The following is a 20497-nucleotide window of genomic DNA, read 5'->3' on the forward strand; positions in this document are numbered from 1 at the left end:
GATTGAGTTGCTTTTCGGAAGCTAAAAGCCGCGACTTATTGCTGCGCCTGGCACACTACTTGCCCATTTCTGCGTTTTGACAGCCACCAAACAGAGGTCACAGTAGTCGCGGTAACTCGTGCGATCTCTCAGGATCGATACAGACGCTAAAACGTGCGATTCCTGCCGCCGCTACCACACATGGAGGTCGCTAAAACATGATGCAGCATTGAGGCACATGCTGAAAGACGCGATTTTGCTGCCGCGACCCATCGCAGATGGTCGCCGAAAACACGGTACATCATTGCTTCAGCCGCTAAAACGATTCTACCGCCACGATCAAGCAAGAATAAATTGCCGATGCTAAAAGTGGTTAGTCTGCGGTGTCCCTTAAAGTTACAATTGACACTGAATCAAGTTAACTTATAGAAGTATTTGCAATGTTACCGACTGCACACTTTGTATTACTCCTAGTTTGCTGCCACTTACGGAATTATTCATTACTTTATTTGTGCGAGGCTAATCAAGTCTAGCATTTTGTTTCCGCCGGTGCTTGTGAAAAGACTTTAAACGTTATACAAATTTCTAGCAACTTTTAGAATCATAGCTTCAATTTTTATGCATATTAAGACACAGACTGTCTAGTCTACAATTTGATTCGACTATTACATACAACTAATAAAATAAATAAAAAAATAAAAAAATTCGACATAACAAGCCGAGATTTTTAATAAAAGTGTCTGCCCGATCAAGTTAAACTTTTCTTGACAACAATAATTAAAAGTTCGTATTGAAACACATGAATGGTAGCTGTGTTGTTACATAGCATTTCAGTCGAGTAGAACACTATAACTAACTAGCAATACAATGTGGACGGTATAACTCAATGCTCAAAGACTCGTTACTCACAGAAAGCAAGCCACTATTTTGCTCAACGATAGTTCAATCGAGTAAAACTGAATACAGAGCTTTACTCACATGTCTATCGCCCATTTGATAAATAAACTAACCCGTGCACCTTCAAACATATCACAGTTCAATTAATAACAACCAATCAAATAATTGTCTTACAATTTATTAGCCAATCACATGATTTCTCCTGATTTATGGACCAATCACGGGTCGACATTTGACAGGTTAGGTCGACGACTGTCAATGTAAATGTTAATGATAGGTTATTATAGTTGTTATAGGCTAGTAATCATTGGCCTCCTTCGCTGAGATTCAAGTTCGAATCCGCTGTTTAATTCTAGATTGTTCCGGCCGGATACTGAAATGTCACTAACGACCATTCCCAATGTTATATCAAAGATTACAGATAGATGATTACGTCAAAAGTAATCTATCACTAACTGATTTTGTTAGGGATTGCTATCCATTAATTTGTTATAGGACGACAAAATGATAGATTATGCTTGTCCTTAGTCAGTGGATAGATAGGTTATTGAAAACGGTCGTAAGTTAAGTATAAGATAAGTTTCGTGTTTAGTATGTTAGAGTCATGTATTATTTTTGAGGGCAGATTCATATTGATTGAAGTTTGAGTATTTGGTATGAGCCGTTGTAAACTAAGGTTGCGATACAAAACATAACATGATTTTAGAAAGTAACACAGAAACATAAAAATTATTAGAATTCAATATGATTTTGTTTTTTTATCGAATTTTCCCGTTAAGACGTTAACTTCCTTATAAGCTGTTATTATAGATAACCCACGCTCCTCCATATAATAAATTATATTATTGATATCATAGAAAGCATGTCAAGCCACAATATGGTTTGAAAAATGTATTTATCCAAATTTACTTAATTGTGAATAGCCTAAAACCGATATTAGATATTATACCGTTTTTGATGTGGATGACCATCGACGCCCAATACTAACCGTATCCCAAAATGTATAATATGCTTAATAGAAGTTCGAAAATGACGATGCGGTCAACGGGCAATATCCGTTTTCAAGAGAATATATTTGTAGGAACCGAAAATATTTTCGTTTTTCTTCAAGCCTTTAATATATGCGCTGTGACACATGTGCGTTTTATGATTCTAAAACCTCCCTGAAATTGAGCCTAGCAAACGGTCAAAAAAAACTAACTTTAACTTTCGTATATCGAAAATAGATAAACTGCACTAATCTAAAACAGCCCTTATCTCTCATCTAGACTATTTAATTAAAAAATCTATCACAAACCATTCAATGAATCAATCAAACATCAAACCAATATTTCACTATTCTAAAAAATGCTGCATCCTGATTGGTCAGTTGTAACCTTACGCGTTAGGTTGTGCACAACTTGACCAATCGTGTGTTGTGAGTGCAAGGTTAGTATGTGAATGGAGTGAATATGACATCACGATCAAGGTAATTGTATGTAGATGTGGAAATTAGATTAGGGTTAGGTCTTGACAAGTTTGATTAGACTTTATTAATTAGATTAAAGTGTTATTAGGCTGTGGAATTGACCTAGAGTTTGTTATTATGTGTAAACCTTATATGGAGCGTGTAATGCGTTTAGTAATCTGAAATATAGAAAATATAGTATGCTATGCTATGCTTTACTCTATAAAGATGCTAGTCTGTCTGTTTGTTACGCTTTTACATGTTTACCCCTTATCCAAATTTGATGCATGCATCTGCCAGCATCAAGATGATGAAAAAACTGGAGTCGCGCGCGAGTCCATTAGTTTAAAAAAATATTGACGGTAAGTAAATTTTTACCAAGACAAATAAGGAAAAATTATAAAATGATGTAAATGTAAAATCCAATGTCCGTTTTGCACACTATCACGGCGAAACGAATACACAAACAATATATCTATAAATAAAAACAAAAATATATCGTCATTGAAAGCGAAACCACGGACATTAACTATATTAAAAACCGAAAGTACTCATCTACTAATCCTTTATCAAAATCACACGTACAAACAATGATTGATCACACTCACACCTCTATAACACGTAACAGCCCATTGTTACTGATCACTCTACATAATCAATATGATCATAATGAGCAAGTGTAATCAATTTGATCAAATGTGATTGATTGTTATATATTGCTTCGCTGATCGTGATTAGATTGTATATATTGCTTATTGAATTTTAGACACACCCTGTTTTGTCGATCGGACATTTTATTTTTTTTACTTTTATATTTAGCCTGAGGAGCTTTTTACAACAAAGAAACTTTTATTTATCCTGTGTGTTTTTAATAATAAACTATCTATGTTTGAATTTCGTGTATTTTATATATAAATTATGTAGCCAAAATGTTCACGGTGACGTGTAAGTATTTGTGACGTCACAAAACCCTACTGATTTTTTTATCTCCATTCCTTTCTCACTTGAAAGCATATATATATAGACTGTATTCACTATTTGTAGCTTTTAATTTCAATATCGGACATATGAGCAAATTTTAAGCTTCTTTTTTTCAGTATCGCATTATAATCTATTTCGAGCGCTCTATATGCGTTAAGCAAAAGCAAATTTCATAACCCCCGCAGGACTCGGAAATCAAACTTGAGACCTTTTTATCACTAAAGCCCGGAGCACATGAGCAGTTATAGAATTATTTTTCTCAATGGAAAATCCCAACCAAGATCCTGTTTAAAAAAAACTATATTAATAAAAGCCTACCTCCTGCTTATTAAAAGTGTTCATTATAGCGTAATAATACGTTTCGTGATACATTTAATCCTCGACCTCCATTCATAATAACTTCTAAGTATAGACAATACAAATGACAACGTTTAAGGTACTGCCACACTAGGCCGGTTTAATACACGTTTATGTCAACTCGGAGCGTAGTGGACAACTGTGGCGCGACTCTCTTTAGTCCATACTATCGAGGACTTTGACATTTAAAATGTACTGCAAAATTAGTTCCTACAAGATCCACTAGAGGCGCTGGTCAGATTTTCATACAAAATTAGTCGATTGCTAGTAGGTTCTTGGCAGTCAGTAGTATAGACTAGCGAGACTGACATTTAATATACAAGCGATTTCATGATGATCAGCAGTCGTATATCGACCTTATATAGTTGTACCCTTATATACTAAGAACTGTGACATGTCGAGTGTGGAACCGGTCGCGCGATACACTAGACCCGATAAAGGCAAATACTAAGACAGATACTTGCGAAACTGTGGCTTATTGTTTTGATATACTTATGACCAACAATACATACATAACAATAACAGCATATATCACTAACCCAAATTGGTACATGACCTTAGCTCTAAAAACTATACATTTGACTGAAAAGTTTCGGATCACTATACCTAAAGAATACTTTTGTAACTAAAGATTACTTTTTGGCCAAACTGGGACTTCAAAAGAAGATTTTAATTTTAATGTCAGATTAAAATAATAAAACCTGACCCGTGTACTTATAAAGAGTGGCCTATGACATAAATAACTGGCGAGAAAATTTCGACCTTAGAGATTCTGACACCTTTTCTCAATGGCTTCTGGCAGTGAATTAATTTACTGTATTATTACTCATGAGAGTTACTGAAAATAAAAGGCTTTAATAATAAATTATTACATTTTAGATTGGACACCGCATATTTCAAAAACAATAAATGGTTTTATAATTAAATAATTAGTGATTGGAGCCCCACCGCGCTTAAATTACTACAAATTAATGATATTTTTGAAAGAACTACATACTGTCTAAATATAACAATTAGACACAAACACACACAGACAAACAAACAAACACAAAAAACCTAAGTAAGTAACTTAAGCCATTAATCTGTGCGTCACGATTGTCGCATTACACACACATCGTGTCGCGTCGCAATCACATCGATCTACATGTTACATCTCACATCTATCATCTCATGTACCATCGCGGTACAAGCGAGGAAGCCTCATGTACTACGCAGAGATAAACACACACATTATCTAGGAAAATATCAGTCTGCGACCACGGCGAGTGCAACCTGCGCCGAAACGTTAGACATTTTAAGGCAAAATGCGTTCGCGTTATTTCCCGTATTCTATTATACATTAAATGTCTACTTGGACTGCCTCTGTGGTAAGGTAGGCAGTGTATCCGAGATCTAGTTTTCGATTCCCGAATCGGGCAAAGTACTTTCGGCTTAACCTTTACTCTAAACTATGTTGGAGTCGGCTTCCAGTCTCATCGGATGCAGCTGAATACCAGTGTGTTACATGGAGTGACTGCCACTGTCATCCGACCTCCACAACACAGTAATCTCTATCATCTACAATACGATACCCTTCGGTAAGACTGGTTGTCTGACTTTCAAGCTTCTGACTACGGTTAACGACTGTCAAAGATCTTTGAAAGCGACAGGCAGGACCTAAAATTAAATCATCGCACTCTTGGTTTTTTGAGACTGGATTTTTGCAAAAAAACTGAGACTTGCAGAGACTGGCTTAGTAACACACCAAGTACTAATCTTGCGAAAATTTTACAAACATACAAACAACAAACACAAAGTATTATTAAACCGAAACAACCAGTTGTGGATCACTCAAGTCATTGCACGAAGAAATAGAACCCACGGTCTTCCAACGCTGTGGTCGCGCAAAAACCATTTTAACCACAGCATCACAGAGCGCAATATTTTGGCATCCATTACTTAAAGGTTGACTAATGTTTAAACCATTTACGTAATCACCGAGGGTCATCCAGTTTAATTATAATAATCGTAGCAATAACTGACCACAGACGAGTTACCACGGATATTACACTTTCTAAATATTACACAGACGGAAAGCCTCGTCACATTATGTATGTATGTTTGTATGTGCGTCCGCTCTGACGCTAATAACTTAATATCTTTAATAACAACTTATCAAATAACGCAATGATGTTTGAAGATAAGTTTGAAATAACACGCCTACAGCTCGTCAAGTGATTTGATAAAACTTTGTAAAGGGATTATAAGTTCCCACGCGATAGGTATAAATTCACTTATAAACAACTGCACGTTTGGCGCAGTAGTTTAAGTGATCAACTCGCCGTAATAACGGTAGCGCCGCGGGTGGTGGGATCGAATCCAGCCGGGACAAATATTTGTATGATGAGCACTAGAATCTTTTCCGAGCCTGGTGGTTAAAGTATCTATATAAGTACATACTTAACAATTAAATTCTAAATACATATTTAGAAGTATATAAGTATGTTTATCAGTTATTTGGTTACCATAGTACAAGCTCTGCTTAGTTTGGAATTAAATGACCGCTTGTAAGTTGTTTGATGATATTTATTACTTATATACAATTGCTTCATTGTGTGCATGGGTCTACTCTAGGAATAAGTTCCAGTTAGGCTTTGCATGCAAAGTGACGAAGAAAGCGACCTTTGTGAAAATCATTCTGAGACAAATATTTAGAATTAAACAACAATACGATAACTTAGACTTTTCAAATTCGAAAATCTATACTAATATTATAAAGCAGAAGAGTTTGTTTGTTTGTTTGTTTGTTTGAACGCGCTAATCTCAGGAACTACTAGTCCGATTTGAAAAATTCTTTCAGTGTTAGATAGTCCATTTATCGAGGAAGGTTATAGGCTATATATCATCACGCTACTACTAATAGGAGCAGAGTACCAGTGAAAAATGTTACAAAAACGGGGAACATTTTTAACGCTTATGTAACGCAAGCGAAGTTGCGCGGGTCAGCTAGTTACTAATAATTGACTATTAATTCGCAACATATTTAAAACAGTAAAGCTCAAATTCAAATAGCTAGTTCATTTAGGTCAAACATTTACACTTATGAAAACGAAATCCTGAATCTACAACCAGGCCGGAAAGTAAGACTATAAAGCTTTAATATTGTCCTTTTTATATAATAAAAGTGTGATAAGAAAGAGTGAGTTCTTTTATACTGCTGTGATAATTCGATTCGGTTTTATATTGTACGGTATAAAAGTAGAAAGTGCAAGTCTCGCGCTGATGTTTGTGCGAAGCTCCGCAAGTGGAGTATCGCTTGTGCAATTACTAATTATATTATGAACGCTACACACTGTCTGTCAGAACGGCGAACTACATAGCGCTTTCATGCCCCTAAACTTTGATTGCCTTCGTGGCGCAGTGGTTAATGTCACCATTCCGCTGCTATTGCGTCGAGAGGTCGTGGGCTCAACAATTATTTGTTAGATACACAAATAATTATTTCGGAACTGGTTGCACTTTATGTCCAATGTTTTTATGTTTGTAAAAGTCCCCGCGACAGAAGACTAATTCTTAGTGCGGGAGCTATCTTAAAAAAACTCTTTTAGACCGGCGTTGTCGACTCAAAAGCTTTATCTCTCTCTTGATTGTAAAAGGGTCGTTATTGGTACTCTTTGTCTAAGAATTCAATTGAAACGAATTTATGACCCCACTCAGAAAATATTAAGCGGGTGAAAACATAAGGCACCAAATTCGAAAAAATAGACATCGTTTGCTTTTTAACTACAAACTATCCTTTCTTGGACCGACATGAAACAGAATCATTTATTCTTTTAATGAATATTATCAATTTCTTTTTCTAAGATCACTAGTTTTCTTTCTTCTTCCAAGATCACTACATCACATTCAAAACATTTGAGAACTTAAGAGCTTTATTTTTTCTTAAAGCTGTGTCCACCCAACAAGTTGTCTCACTCTCCCATCCGTACACACCCTGTACATTCGTAGCTTTCGTAACCGCTACAGTTAACAACGATTATGCTAATGCGCGGTACCTCCCTGCCGAGGTACTTGCGGTAATTGGAACATGATAGCCGACCTGATCTTGGAATACATTAACTAATATGTGCGTGTTTTATAACATCGTTTTATATGAGACGGTGTAGGCAGAGGTCTTTTATACACCCACTTATTTTGCGTTTGTGGTATGTTATAGTGCTATTGCAGTATACTGGTGTTTTAGTGAGCTTTAGATTCTATTAAGTATATTTTTTTATTGCTCAACACTGGATTTGATTGTAAGACATTCTCATCAGGAATTGTATTGCAGAATATCTGTTAAGCTTTTGAACCAAAATTTCAAAACGGAGTAAGCAGAAATTCGAGTAAGTTATTTTTCAGAAAAGGGCAACGAGATATCTTCTGGCAGTCAGCTTAGTGTACCGCTAAATTGCTGAACCGACTAATCTGTAATTTAGACGGATCATTTTATTTTTCTTCTGTTTGAGTGTTCCACTGCTGGGCAAAGGCCAACCCCTTCTCTTCCAAATCCCCCTATCGGCGGCAAGATCCGACCAGTCCTGTTTCAAATGGAATCTCATCATCTCCGTTTGGGTTTCCCGCGTTCGCGATGACCATCCTCTGGCACCCAGTAAGTTGGTAGATACGCGTATGGTCTCCTTTCCGGATTTATTTATTTATTAAACATCCTTATAACACGGTTATTTAGTAGGTGTCCTACTAAATAGATACATGCGGATAATGTGGCCCAGTCCCATTTTAGCTTGGCGGTCTTTTCCCCTACATCGGCTATTCGAGTTTCGGAGCGTAATAATACGCATAATACTAAGGGAAAATAAGTTGTTTATTAACCTTCATCTACACATGTAATGTAGTGTGTATTAACTAGTTAATATAAGGTAACTATTAGTGTTTAGTGTAGGCTGTAGGGTAAATCGTGACGATATAACCTCGCGCCGTGGGGAGGTGCTCCGGCGACCTCTAGTTAGTGATATCATGGCGCCTTGAGTGTGCACGAGTTACCTAGTGGTAACCTAGCATTAGTTTAATATAACTACACATGTTACTACATAGGTATTAGTCCGATCATGGAATAAATAGGTATACTGATAACTGTGGCATTTTTTTTTTGGTTCTGCGAAGGTATACCCTTTTCTATAAAATCTTGTCTTGTTAAGAGCTTGATAATGTCTCGAAAAATAATCCGACTAGCATTTTTCTTTTGACTTGATTTCGTAGACTATGCAATTACCAGATAAAGGTGTTCGATTTTGGGTACGAATTCGTGTAGGGCCTAGAAATAATCATTCAGTTATCAGTATTATTTATCCACGGCCCGAAGCATAAATCTAGATAATTACCCTCAGGTTTTCTATCCTAAAATAAGTAAAGATTGCCCAGGAATGGTAGTTGAAATCACAGAATTCTCGTGCCCTAAAGCTACTTCCAGCGTATATCTTTTCACCATTTCTATTTAGCATACTATCTCATGGGGAAAGCAAAGAAAGTTTTTAAATAACGGTTTTTAAAATCGTACAATCGTGATAGGTGTTGTCACGAGAGGGCGTTGTGATCGACAGTGGTGATGACGTGACGTGATAACGCGATCGCGTGATGACGGCCCGTTAATTAGAGTGATGTGTCGATCTATTGATAAATACGTCTGTTTAGCGGTTCAACTGACACGTGACGTAATGGTGCAATGGTTGAGATGGGTGCCACGCCTATGATGACGGTCGTGGGCTTGAATACATGAGGCCTATTAGAACAGTATTTTTCTGTGACAAGTCTCAGCCCCCGAAAATATTTTGACTGAATCTAGCCGACTTATAGCTATGTAGCCAGCAGCATTCCATCTATGGACTGACCGTGTCAATTGTTTTTAAGCCTAATGATCGTTTACCGATCGGTGGGTCATGGGGACCACCAATATCAATACGCCAGGGACGACTTCAAATCCTACTTAATTGTCCATTAACATGTAAATTTTTTTAGGCAGCCATCTTAGAAAAATTGGTCGGTTCCGGGAGACTAGGGTGGCGACCACACAAACTTAGACTTAAGCTTCTACCCCCTAGTACATATTTAAAATGTAAAATGACGTCCCCTGAAAAATGAAAACTTACCTGTAACTTTTCAACGGAATAACTCCCTATTCCTGAATATATCTTTGTCACTCTTTAGCGAAAATACTATCGAATGATATTGATAAGATTCAAAGTAATTTATAACGTACTTTTTGTTCGGCAACATTTTTACGCAGACGTAACCACGGCGTAAACTAGTAAACTATCATATACACATATAACATAACATACGATATTACTATGTAATCTGAAATTAGTATAGACATATCATCGAGTAAAACCAGCTTCGCGTAAATTGATCCGTTCTAAATGCTTATGATATTACAAGATAATCTACATAATTGAATGCAACATTTCTCTACTTATACCCGCTTATACCAGCTGTAATCATCTCGGGTTAAATTACTTATTTCCTTGCAATGAGTTTATTAGGAGTGAATTAAGTTGGACGTGATGAAGTCGATGTGACATTCTGTCGGTAGATGTTAGTGTGCTGATTGGTGATTTGATTATTTTGTTAATGAGTGGATATTTTTTAGAATAATTATTGATAGGTTGCTCAGTTATTTTAATCACTATTTGCATTTGATATAAGTTTATGCGTTTTAAAATGTACTTAAACATAATAAAATTGTTAAAATCATGACAGATTATCGTCTTCGAAGTTTTTTTTAATCATTTACAGGACTGATATAAATAAAGGTGTGCGAAGCACTTTCAGGCCGTGTGAGTGTCTAGCGATTTTTCAATATACTTTGGAATACTGCTAAGTACTGACAGTACAATTTTTTAAATTGCTATTATTACTTATTTTTATTTTGTTTGCAGGACTTGTTGGAGCGTATATTCCGATTGTTTGACGTCGACGGCACAGACCACTTAGTACAAGATGACTGGATCGAATACTTAAAGGAACGGCTCACGTAAGTGTTCAGATTATTTTTTTAATTTTCTTGTTTTCAAGGAAAAAAGAGACCTCTAATACGTGAATTTTATTGCAACGCCATCTAGTGTCGAGTAGTTATAGCAGTAGTTCTATAATTATTCACTAGAAGGCGTTCGGTTTACTTTCACGAATTTCTTAACTACTAATTAAGCTCGAGTTATCCTTCAAAAAGTAGACGTTTTTATAAGAGACTATATACCGCTTAAATAATAATTATTGGTTTTCAGAGAAGAAAAGCAGCTAGACTTTGTAGAACAAGTGGAGAGCGTTGCTTACGTTCTTTGCGGGAATGGAGTGATAACATTGGATACATTTCAACTTATACTGCAAAATAAAGTCGTACGTATACTTCATAGGCTATAGATATTAGCTTTACTTACCCACTGCTTAGCACAAGCTTCCCCTCGGTTTCGCCATTCATTAATGTTTTGTAAACTCTTGTCTTGTCACACTAGTTAATTCACTTTATATAATTTTACACTATAGTATACAACTCTCACTAATTACACATTTAAACATGGTACTCAAATAAACATAAATCATATTTTTAACTATAAATCCCACATTTAGATATAATTTACAATGTTTACAAGAGAAGTGCTTCGCATCGTTATATTATTATGACAGTTAAATAAAAAAATCTGCGGGTAGATTTTGACATCACATAATACTGACAATTATTTCAACCTACCTTCTAAATATTCTACTTCTCATAGTGTTTATTGAGGAAGACATTTTTTATTAAAAATATTGTTTATTGTAATAACAGGTGACAAACAAACTGTTCAGAGTGGTGGACACCGATGGAGACGGCTACGCGACTGCTGATGAAATCATGGAGTTTTTGTCCGTAGTCACTAGTAGCAGGTATACTTTATATTTTACTATATTCATACATTTTTACCTTGAAAAACCCTGTAAATTGATTGAAGATTCACTTGTTCTTATATGGTTAATAATCAACCTAGTGACAAAGTTCTTCAAGCCGTAGGCCTTTGACATGGCTCAACGAATGATATCTTAATTGATAACAACCGGGATTGAGTTCTCACGTGCCCTCCAAAGTAAAGAGATGCCCAGCTCAAATACCACAATGCGTTCACCCACTTTTTGAACCAAAAGGAGTCTGAGCGATTCATCTGTTATCGAGTTCAAAGGCACTGCTATGTTATTTAACATTTAAGATAATAAATTAATAATATAAGTACTTAAGCAATCACTGTCCTACTGCTGTACTGGTAAGACTTCTCTCCGAATAAGGCAGACGTGAGGCTTTGTGTCCACAACGCTGGCAGTGTTTAGTGGGGACATTGAATGCTAAAGCTAAATTATTTATGGTGATTATAATGTTTGCAGACCTCGAGTAGGCTTCGACAAGCACAGCGTAGATCGCTTAGAGAAGTTGTTCAGAGAAACTGTCGGAGATGAGAAGGAGATCACGAGAGAACAGTTCCAGAAGATCGTCGTCTCGAAGAATGTAAGTAATAACAAAACATTATTAGTTATGGGCTTAATTCAATAGAATATCAGGAAAACTTCCATCGCACGTTTAATCAATATCGTCTTCTGTTTTATTGCAAAAATGATAAGACTATATTGCATTAATTTAGTATTTATTTCCCACGTTTTAATAGGACTGTCATAAAGACTATAAACTAAATAAAAAATTGTAACTTATGCATTTCAAAACAGATAATAATACACGGAAATAATACACACATATGCATGCTTAGCTTTGTCTAAATTACATTGGCTGTGGTCGCAGGCTAACTGAAATTCATTTTGAACCTGTTACTACTTGTCAACCTCAAAATAACGCTGTTTGTTTAAAATATATTTATCTTTATCGTATTTCAGCCATTCTTCACGGAGCGCGTGTTTCAAATCTTCGACGCGGATGACTCAGGTGCCATCTCTCTGCAAGAGTTCATAGAAGCGGTACACAACTTCGCGGGCAAGACCCCCGAGGACAAGATACGATTCCTGTTCAAGGTTTATGATTTAGATGGTACGTAATTTATATGTTATACTAGCTACTCCCTTGCAGCTAAAATGTCTATAAATAATTTCGTTAGTCCTTCCTCGGGATCCCTAATGTTAATAAGACATTATCATTATAAATTACTCGGTTTTGATCCAGAACTACATCTAGAATCGTTTACCGTAAAGCCAAAAAAGCGAAATAGAAAGGCAGAGCGGACTTTACTTAGACTAAACTTCTTGAGGGAACTTGATTTTGAACAAATAGTTTATGAGACATTGACAACCCGTCCAAACTATATTTCATTCAACACAAAACCGTAACAAACAGACAGGAAGTAGTTTCATTTGCTTTAATTACAATGGAATCTTCTTCTTGTCGTATGGTTAGTGGTCAACCTAAAGTGTCAAAGTTGTTCAAGCCACCCGAAGGCCTTTGACGTGGCTTAACGACTATTATCTTATTGACAACAACCGGGACCGACTTTTTACGTGCCCTCCGAAGCACGGAGGCGCCCTGTTCAAATACCACTATGCGGTCACCCATCTTTGGAATGACCGCGCCAAGGTTTGCTTAACCCACGGATCGTCTACTGACCGATGAGCGCAACTGGCTACGGGCGCCATGGAATGAATATGATTCTAATATTCAGTTTCTTTTTCTTCCAGGCGACGGTCTGATCCAGCACCGAGAACTGCAGCACGTGATGCGAGCGTGCATGGAGGAGAACGGCATGCAGTTCAGCGATGAGCAGCTGTTGGAGCTCACCACCGCCATGTTCGAGGACGCAGACACCGAGCAGAGGGGCGCCATCACTTATGAAGCCTTGAAGAAACAGCTCAGCAGCCATGAGGGACTGCTTGAAAATTTATCTATAAGGTAACGGTTATAGTCACGTATGTATGAAAGCTATATGATTAGGTGAATGTATGTGCACGAAAACAAGCTTGTTTGCAAGATTAGTAGCAAATAATGATTTAGCCTAAGGCCTCACGCAATTAGCTAGTTTCTTTAAAAAAAATACTGCTAAAATAGTTGAGTATCGGGAGGACATTATAGTTATTGTAGGCATACTCAATAGTTTTGGTATAAATGATATCTGAAAGTCTACCAAGGCTCAAGAAATTATATTATTCTTTGAAACGTGTTAAGCTTTAAAATGTTTATGAAGATTCATAAATAATGTTGTATTATGGTTAACACGTTCAGGACGCTTTAGACTTATCGATACAACAGTTGGGAAAATCACGAAGGCATTTTTCAAATATATTTTTTTTAATCTTTAGAAAACTTACAGTTAGAGGACAATGTAACAGTATAAAAGTAATAGAAGGCCAATTACAAATTGTCGCTTTTAAGGCCTTAATAAATCCTGTACTTTCCTTTTCAGCATAGACCGTTGGCTGGTACCTCCGAAGCAAGACCCTGAACCAGTATCCCTCCTCCAAAGGCTGTCCAAACTGAAGCCCTACCAGCTCTCAGGGCCGTACTTCAGGAACAACTACGTGTTCCTCACGTACCTGGGGCTGTTCTTTCTGGTCAATATCGGCCTGTTCGTCACCAGGTGCTATGAGTATCGGAAGTCTAATGGCTTTGTTATATTTGCTAGAGCTTGTGGTGAGTTATTACAGCTTAACTACTTAAACTAATTTTGCATTCGTTGAAAATGTACCTACACGCACAGAAAAAACGTTTTTACCAAAGGTACATTGTTTTTTCTTTCGTTTCTTCTAAGTTCTATAAAACGGTACGAAGAGTACATTAACGTAAGTCATTGTGGCTGTATTTATGAGTCTCGTTGTTGTGAGGCTAGTCAAGAATATTTTTTGAATATCATGTCATTTTGTCTTTTGATTCTAAACTAAACAGACCTTGTACTATGGTAACCAAATTATACGCTTATATACTTCTAAATACATAATATATTAGTATATACATACTTGATAAATTGACAAACAGACTCAGAACAAATACGAGTATTTGCGCTGACGGAATAAAATATGGAAAACAAAATGAACTGTCACGAATAATTAAAAGAGCTAGCCGTGAGTTGCTAGCCGTTTCTTTTCACGAGCTACCAGCTTTTTCGAAACGCACATAAAATATAATACATGACTTATTTTTAATACTTTGTATGAAGTTTACGAAATAAAAGATATGAATTTGAATTATATTATCAGTCGTTTCATTTCCAGGTCAGTGTCTAAACTTCAACTGCGCCTGGGTGTTGGTGCTGATGCTGCGCAACTGTCTCACTCAGCTGCGCGTGCGAGGGTTCAGCTCGTACCTGCCGCTGGACCACCACATCTACCTGCACAAGCTGACCGGAGTCCTCATCTGCATCTACAGCCTCGTACATACTATCATGCATTTGTGTAATTTTAGTAAGTTGACGTTATATTTAGTTTAAAAAAAGGGAGTTTTTAATTAGTTTGTATTTTTTGTTTGTATATTTTGGTTATTTTATTCGGAAGGTAGTGCTACCCATGTGGTCCCAGGTAAATTGCATTTGACCAGTAACAATAATTTTGAGATCTTCTTAGAAATGCGTCGTATAGTATATATTGGTACTGGTCATGTTTGTTGAGGCTACTACAAAAGTGGTATTTTGAAGAGATTATCATTACGACAGTTATTTAGTATTTAATTACACTTTAGTGTCCATTATTAGACAGCGCTACATATAAAATACTAGTATTCAGCTGCATCCAGTGAGACTGGAAGCAAACTCCAACATAGTTGGAAGAAGGGCTAAACCGATAACAAAATTAATGTCCACTATATAAACGTTCCAAGTATCTATACTGCAGACAAATATCTTAAAAAATACATTCTTTAACTTACAGGTTTAATCGTAGTCCACGACCCAGAGCTGAACAAAGCCAACTACACGCTGTACGAGTGGCTGCTGACGGAGAAGCCAGGGTTGTTCGGGCTCGTGGGGGGGTGCGCTAACCCCACGGGCGTGGCGCTCGCCGTCATACTCCTCGTTATGTATGTGTGCAGCCAACCCTTTATTAGGAGGGGAGGGTGCTTTGAGGTAAATGGCTTAAGATATACTATAAGCATTTCCAAAGATGATGTTTTTAAACTTTCGCGGTTTGCTTAGATAATACTACATTACCAAATAGTCTTAAACACGATGAGAGTTTCCAGGTTGTCATGACACGCGGGTGCCTCCCGAGTCGTATTTTGCCTAAATTGACTACGATTGAAATTGATCATTTATTTACGTGCACTCCGAAGTACGAAGATGCTCTGCCAAAAAAACACCCAACCGACGTGTTATCTCTATATAACGTTATTGGGGGCCATTAACCAGTATTCATGTTCTGTAATTACGAAAAAATAAACAAATTAATTCAATAATATTTCCTCCATGGCGCAGTGGTTAAGCCGCTACCGTTGCGTCGGGAGATCGTGGGTTCGATTACCACACGGAACAATTATTTGTGCGATCCACAAATAAATGTTTCGGGTCTGGTTGTGCTTTGTGTCCGTTGTTTGTATGTTCTAAAAGTCCCCGCGACACAAGAGCAATTCTAAGTGATGGAGCTGTCTTTTTAAAATAACAATAATAAGCAGAGAACCTGTGACCTCTTAACAACTCGTCAAATACTGTGACTCTGACTACAGAATCAGTTGAATATTTTCAGATATTCTACTGGACTCATCTACTGTACGTACCGTTTTGGTTGCTGCTGTTGTTCCACGGACCTAACTTCTGGAAGTGGTTCGTGGTGCCCGGCATCATCTACATATCTGAGAGGATCATGCGGCTGGCCTGGATGAGGTAATCATTTTGTATACTCCTTACCAAATGTAATATTAAAAACACTGATCGCTGTAGTCAAAATTTTAATGAATACATACTTACCTCAGAATTTTGGAAATCATGGACAGATAGACATCATATATACGTACTTATTTACTTTAATATAAGAGAAACAATGTCATAAATTGCATTAGATTTCATCAAGTAATTCTTGAGAGGATAAAATACTGCATTTAAACAATGTACAAATCAGTACAAGGCCGGACTTTTCCATTTACAAGCAAGAAAGAGATCCACCCTTGGCAGCAGATAAGGAGTAAAAACATAATTGAACTCCTTTTCTCTTTAATATATAATTTTGTGTATATGTTACTGTAAAAGCCCGAACGGTGGTAAATCCTAAGATTTTCCGGTATGACCTAAGATTTACCAACTCGCAATGGTAAAAGTCCGAACAATTCTTTTATTTCGAACTTTTACCTATATTCACTTGATGATATCGAGACATCGCCGGAGCCCCGCTTCGCGGGGCTCCTCCTTCTGGGTGGTTAAAAAAAAATAACCACGAAGGCTAAGGTGGGAGCTTCGCTTCGCTCGCTCCCACCTTAGCCTTCTAACCTAACCTACCCATGTCGCTATGCCCAAAACTCCTTCTTTATAACTATGTCACAGTATATAATTATACCGTGAAATAGTTATAAACATAGTAATGAAGGAGGATTTTTTTATATATCGTAACATAGTTTTTAAACTCTGGCTTGTTCGGACTTTTACCATTGAGAGTTGGTAAATCTTAGGTTTTACCGGAAAATCTTAGGATTTACCACAGTTCGGGCTTTTACAGTAACATATACACCTACAGTTATGTTTGGTTAAACACCTTTTATAAATAGAAAATATTCTTGTGTAAACAGTAAAGAAAAACTTTGTAATTATTAAGTAAATACTCGTATGTAGACAGCAATATTGTAACAAGACAAACCTCATCACAGCAACAGAAAACTGTTATTCAAAATATTTATACCTTGCAGATCCGAGCGCGGCAAGACCTACATATCCTCAGGCATCTTACTTCCATCCCGCGTCACTCACCTGGTGGTGAAGCGACCACCGCTACTGCAGTTCCACGCGGGAGACTACGTGTTCGTGAACGTGCCAGCCATCGCGACTTACGAGTGGCATCCGTTTACCATCAGTAGCGCGCCTGAGCAGGAAGGTATGTGTATTTGTTTTCGATCAGTTAAAATTGACCCGATTGTTGTAGTAGATTGTAGTAGCGCAGTATACTTGTATTTTATGACAGAAGTAAACCTTTGCCCACAAACAAACTTCGCCCAACAATTTTTTTATTTAAATTATTAGTAGGATATTACTAATGAAGATTAATGTTCGTTATTCGTTGCAATTATGGTTCCAGTTACTTATCTCTACAAAATGTTTGCATTGAAACGTGAAGCAAACCGCATACCAAGGTCAACAATACAAGATATCTCCATTTAAAACCCGTTCCTATTAAAATTGTGGGAATAAGCCAGAGTTTCAGACACCGTAATATAATCATTTAATCGAAGACCATTGGCTAAAGGCGGCCCAGGACCGGGCGCTACGGTTTTTTTTTTATGATTAAAAAAGACAACTCCCGCACTAAGAATTGCTCTTGTGTCGCGGGGACTTTTACAAACATACAAACAACGGACACAAAGCACAGCCAGACCCGAAACAATTATTTGTGGATCGCAGAAATAATTGTCCCGTGTGGGAATCGAACCCACGACCTCCCGACGCAGTGGTTGCAGCGTGGTGACCTAAACCACTGCGCCACGGAGACAGTCAAGAGGTTTTTCTTGAAGGTTTGTGTCCGGCAATAAAAGTCTTTTTATTGACATGATGATGATAATTTCCAGATTACTTATGGCTTCATATCCGCGGAGTGGGCGAGTGGACGAACCGTCTGTACACGTACTTCGAGAGAGAACAGGCGAGACTCCACGCTACAGACAACCTAGCCATCGAGAATGGACACCAGTGAGTATTACGGTCATTTGATTCCAACCAAGCAGAGTTTGTACTATAGTAACCAAACTGATATACATACTTACGCTCTATTCTAAATACATACTTTTATCGATACATTAACTACCATAAATAGTAAGATACTGTACCTGAGAGTCGGGAGGTGAGTTAGTAAGAGAATGACGATTTCAATATGTTAAAAAATCAGTAGCGATATTTTCTACCACTATGGACAGCCAGCTATTGGAAAATGATGTATGAACACCTGTAAGCTCGATCCTCTACTACTATCGATTACCGACAACTGGCTAGCTTTCGAGTAATTTTACATGAAAATCTGTTTAGCGCCTCTACCGAGCTCCGCAAGAGCTATTTTGCCGAACATTAAATGTCAAACTCTCGATACTTGAAAGTATCGACTATTGAAAATCGCGCTACTGACAAAGATTTATTGATTATTATAGTAAAAAAAAAATTTGCTTTTTTTTTTCTTCAGGATTCAGCTGCAGCTTAGCAATACTTACAGACAAACATGTGTGATGTCAAGACGCATTTATAACATAAATTCCGGTATGTTTCAGGAAGGTAGCCCGTTCCGTCTCAGGTCTTAGTAAGAAGAGTCGCAAGAATTCTTCTAGCAGCAACAAGAAGAGATCGGTAGACTTCTCTCCTCTATGCTACAACAACGAGGCTTATATCGCTGATGAAATTACCAATGGAGACACAAAACCAAGTGAACGTTAGTAGATTTTTTTTTTCATTTTGTTAGTAGCCTTAGCCGAGTGGTATAAGTTTACACCTCCCACTTAAGTGGTCGCAGGTTCGAACCCGAAGCAACACACCAATGACTTTTCGAAGTTATGTGTGTATTAGAAATAATTATCACTTGCTCCAACGGTGAAGAAAAACATCGTGAGGAAACCTTGCATGCCTAAAATTTGTTTAATGCATTTATTGAGGGCATGCAAAGTCCCCAACCGCACTTGGCCAGCGTGGTGGACTCCAAGGCCTAGCCCCTCCCTCATTACGGGAGGAGACCCTTGCCCAGCAATGGGACATTAATGGGTTAAACTTATTCATTTATTTAGTAGCTTAGTGGTTAATCTGGTATTACAGATCGTTATAAATTTTATCGGTCTTAAGCTCCTAAAATTTGTCATCAACTGACGGGACTACGGACTTCAGGATGCCTTAGCATTTCTCAGGATGCGTTTGGGAGCCTTTATTCTTTACAGTTATCTAACAAACTATATATGTATCCCTATATATGTTTGCAGCATCTTCACCTACACGTGTGTCATATCACCCGTCGTTGCTAGCTCACAGAACTTTAGAGAAGTCTCGCTCCATGCCCGATGTACAGAATAACTTAAAGAAACGAGAACGACTTATGGTGTAAGTAACTATTACCTATCTTGATATTCGTTGACTCATTCGAAGCAGAAAATGATGGTTATGTGAGTGAAGGAATACAAACAGTATTTGTATAGACATAAACAGTTTTCACCTGTTACAAAACATATAATATTAAAAGGACTTGACTTGTCTTTAAGATGTATATTTTTCTTACAGTTTGCGAGACTTCATGCGATCAGAGTCTGAGCGCAACTTGACAGAGTCTTCCGTGCGTACCACACAGAAACTAGCGCATAGATCACCACACAACAAGTCACTTGCACATAGCTTCAGGTAATACTTTCTATCATCATCATTATCTCACAGCCTTTCAAGATCGAATGCCGGTCAAAGACCTTTACCAAGATGCGCTATTTGTGTTTTGAGCGTAATTTTATATCTAATATATAAAATTCTCGCGTCACAGTTTTCGTTGCCATACTCCTCCAAAACAGCTTGACCGATTCTCATTAAATTTTGTGAGCATATTGAGTACACTATTTTTTTTTAATTTATATTATGGCAAAGCAACGATTGCCGGGTCAGCTAGTATTTTATATCATTGGACAACTCACACACGGTCATTTGATTCCCAACTAAGCAGAGCACTATGGTAACCAAATAACTGATAAACATACTT

The 20497-nt window shown here is 37.3% G+C and overlaps 2 protein-coding genes across 3 annotated transcripts in view; one reads left to right on the forward strand and one right to left on the reverse strand.

The window, feature by feature from the left end:
* LOC142983137 (doublesex- and mab-3-related transcription factor A2-like) overlaps positions 1-11302 on the reverse strand; it is a 109940-nt gene extending 98638 nt beyond the window's left edge. For both annotated transcript variants that reach the window (XM_076130000.1, XM_076129999.1), the window contains exon 1: positions 11074-11302. The gene's annotated coding sequence lies outside the window, so the exon portion shown is untranslated. The remainder of the gene's footprint in view (positions 1-11073) is intronic.
* The window catches only part of Nox (NADPH oxidase), a 56266-nt gene that overhangs the window by 31554 nt on the left and 4215 nt on the right, over positions 1-20497 (forward strand). Inside the window, exons 2-16 of the mRNA XM_076129998.1 lie at positions 10576-10670; positions 10921-11032; positions 11463-11560; positions 12050-12170; positions 12551-12701; positions 13343-13553; positions 14065-14291; positions 14870-15058; positions 15521-15714; positions 16331-16467; positions 17481-17665; positions 18354-18474; positions 19044-19201; positions 19740-19857; positions 20035-20151. Of these exons, the coding sequence (XP_075986113.1) occupies positions 10576-10670; positions 10921-11032; positions 11463-11560; positions 12050-12170; positions 12551-12701; positions 13343-13553; positions 14065-14291; positions 14870-15058; positions 15521-15714; positions 16331-16467; positions 17481-17665; positions 18354-18474; positions 19044-19201; positions 19740-19857; positions 20035-20151 (2234 nt within the window). The remainder of the gene's footprint in view (positions 1-10575; positions 10671-10920; positions 11033-11462; positions 11561-12049; positions 12171-12550; positions 12702-13342; positions 13554-14064; positions 14292-14869; positions 15059-15520; positions 15715-16330; positions 16468-17480; positions 17666-18353; positions 18475-19043; positions 19202-19739; positions 19858-20034; positions 20152-20497) is intronic.

This window comes from Anticarsia gemmatalis, chromosome 23 (assembly GCF_050436995.1).
Source record: "Anticarsia gemmatalis isolate Benzon Research Colony breed Stoneville strain chromosome 23, ilAntGemm2 primary, whole genome shotgun sequence".
NCBI classification, from domain to species: domain Eukaryota; kingdom Metazoa; phylum Arthropoda; class Insecta; order Lepidoptera; family Erebidae; genus Anticarsia; species Anticarsia gemmatalis.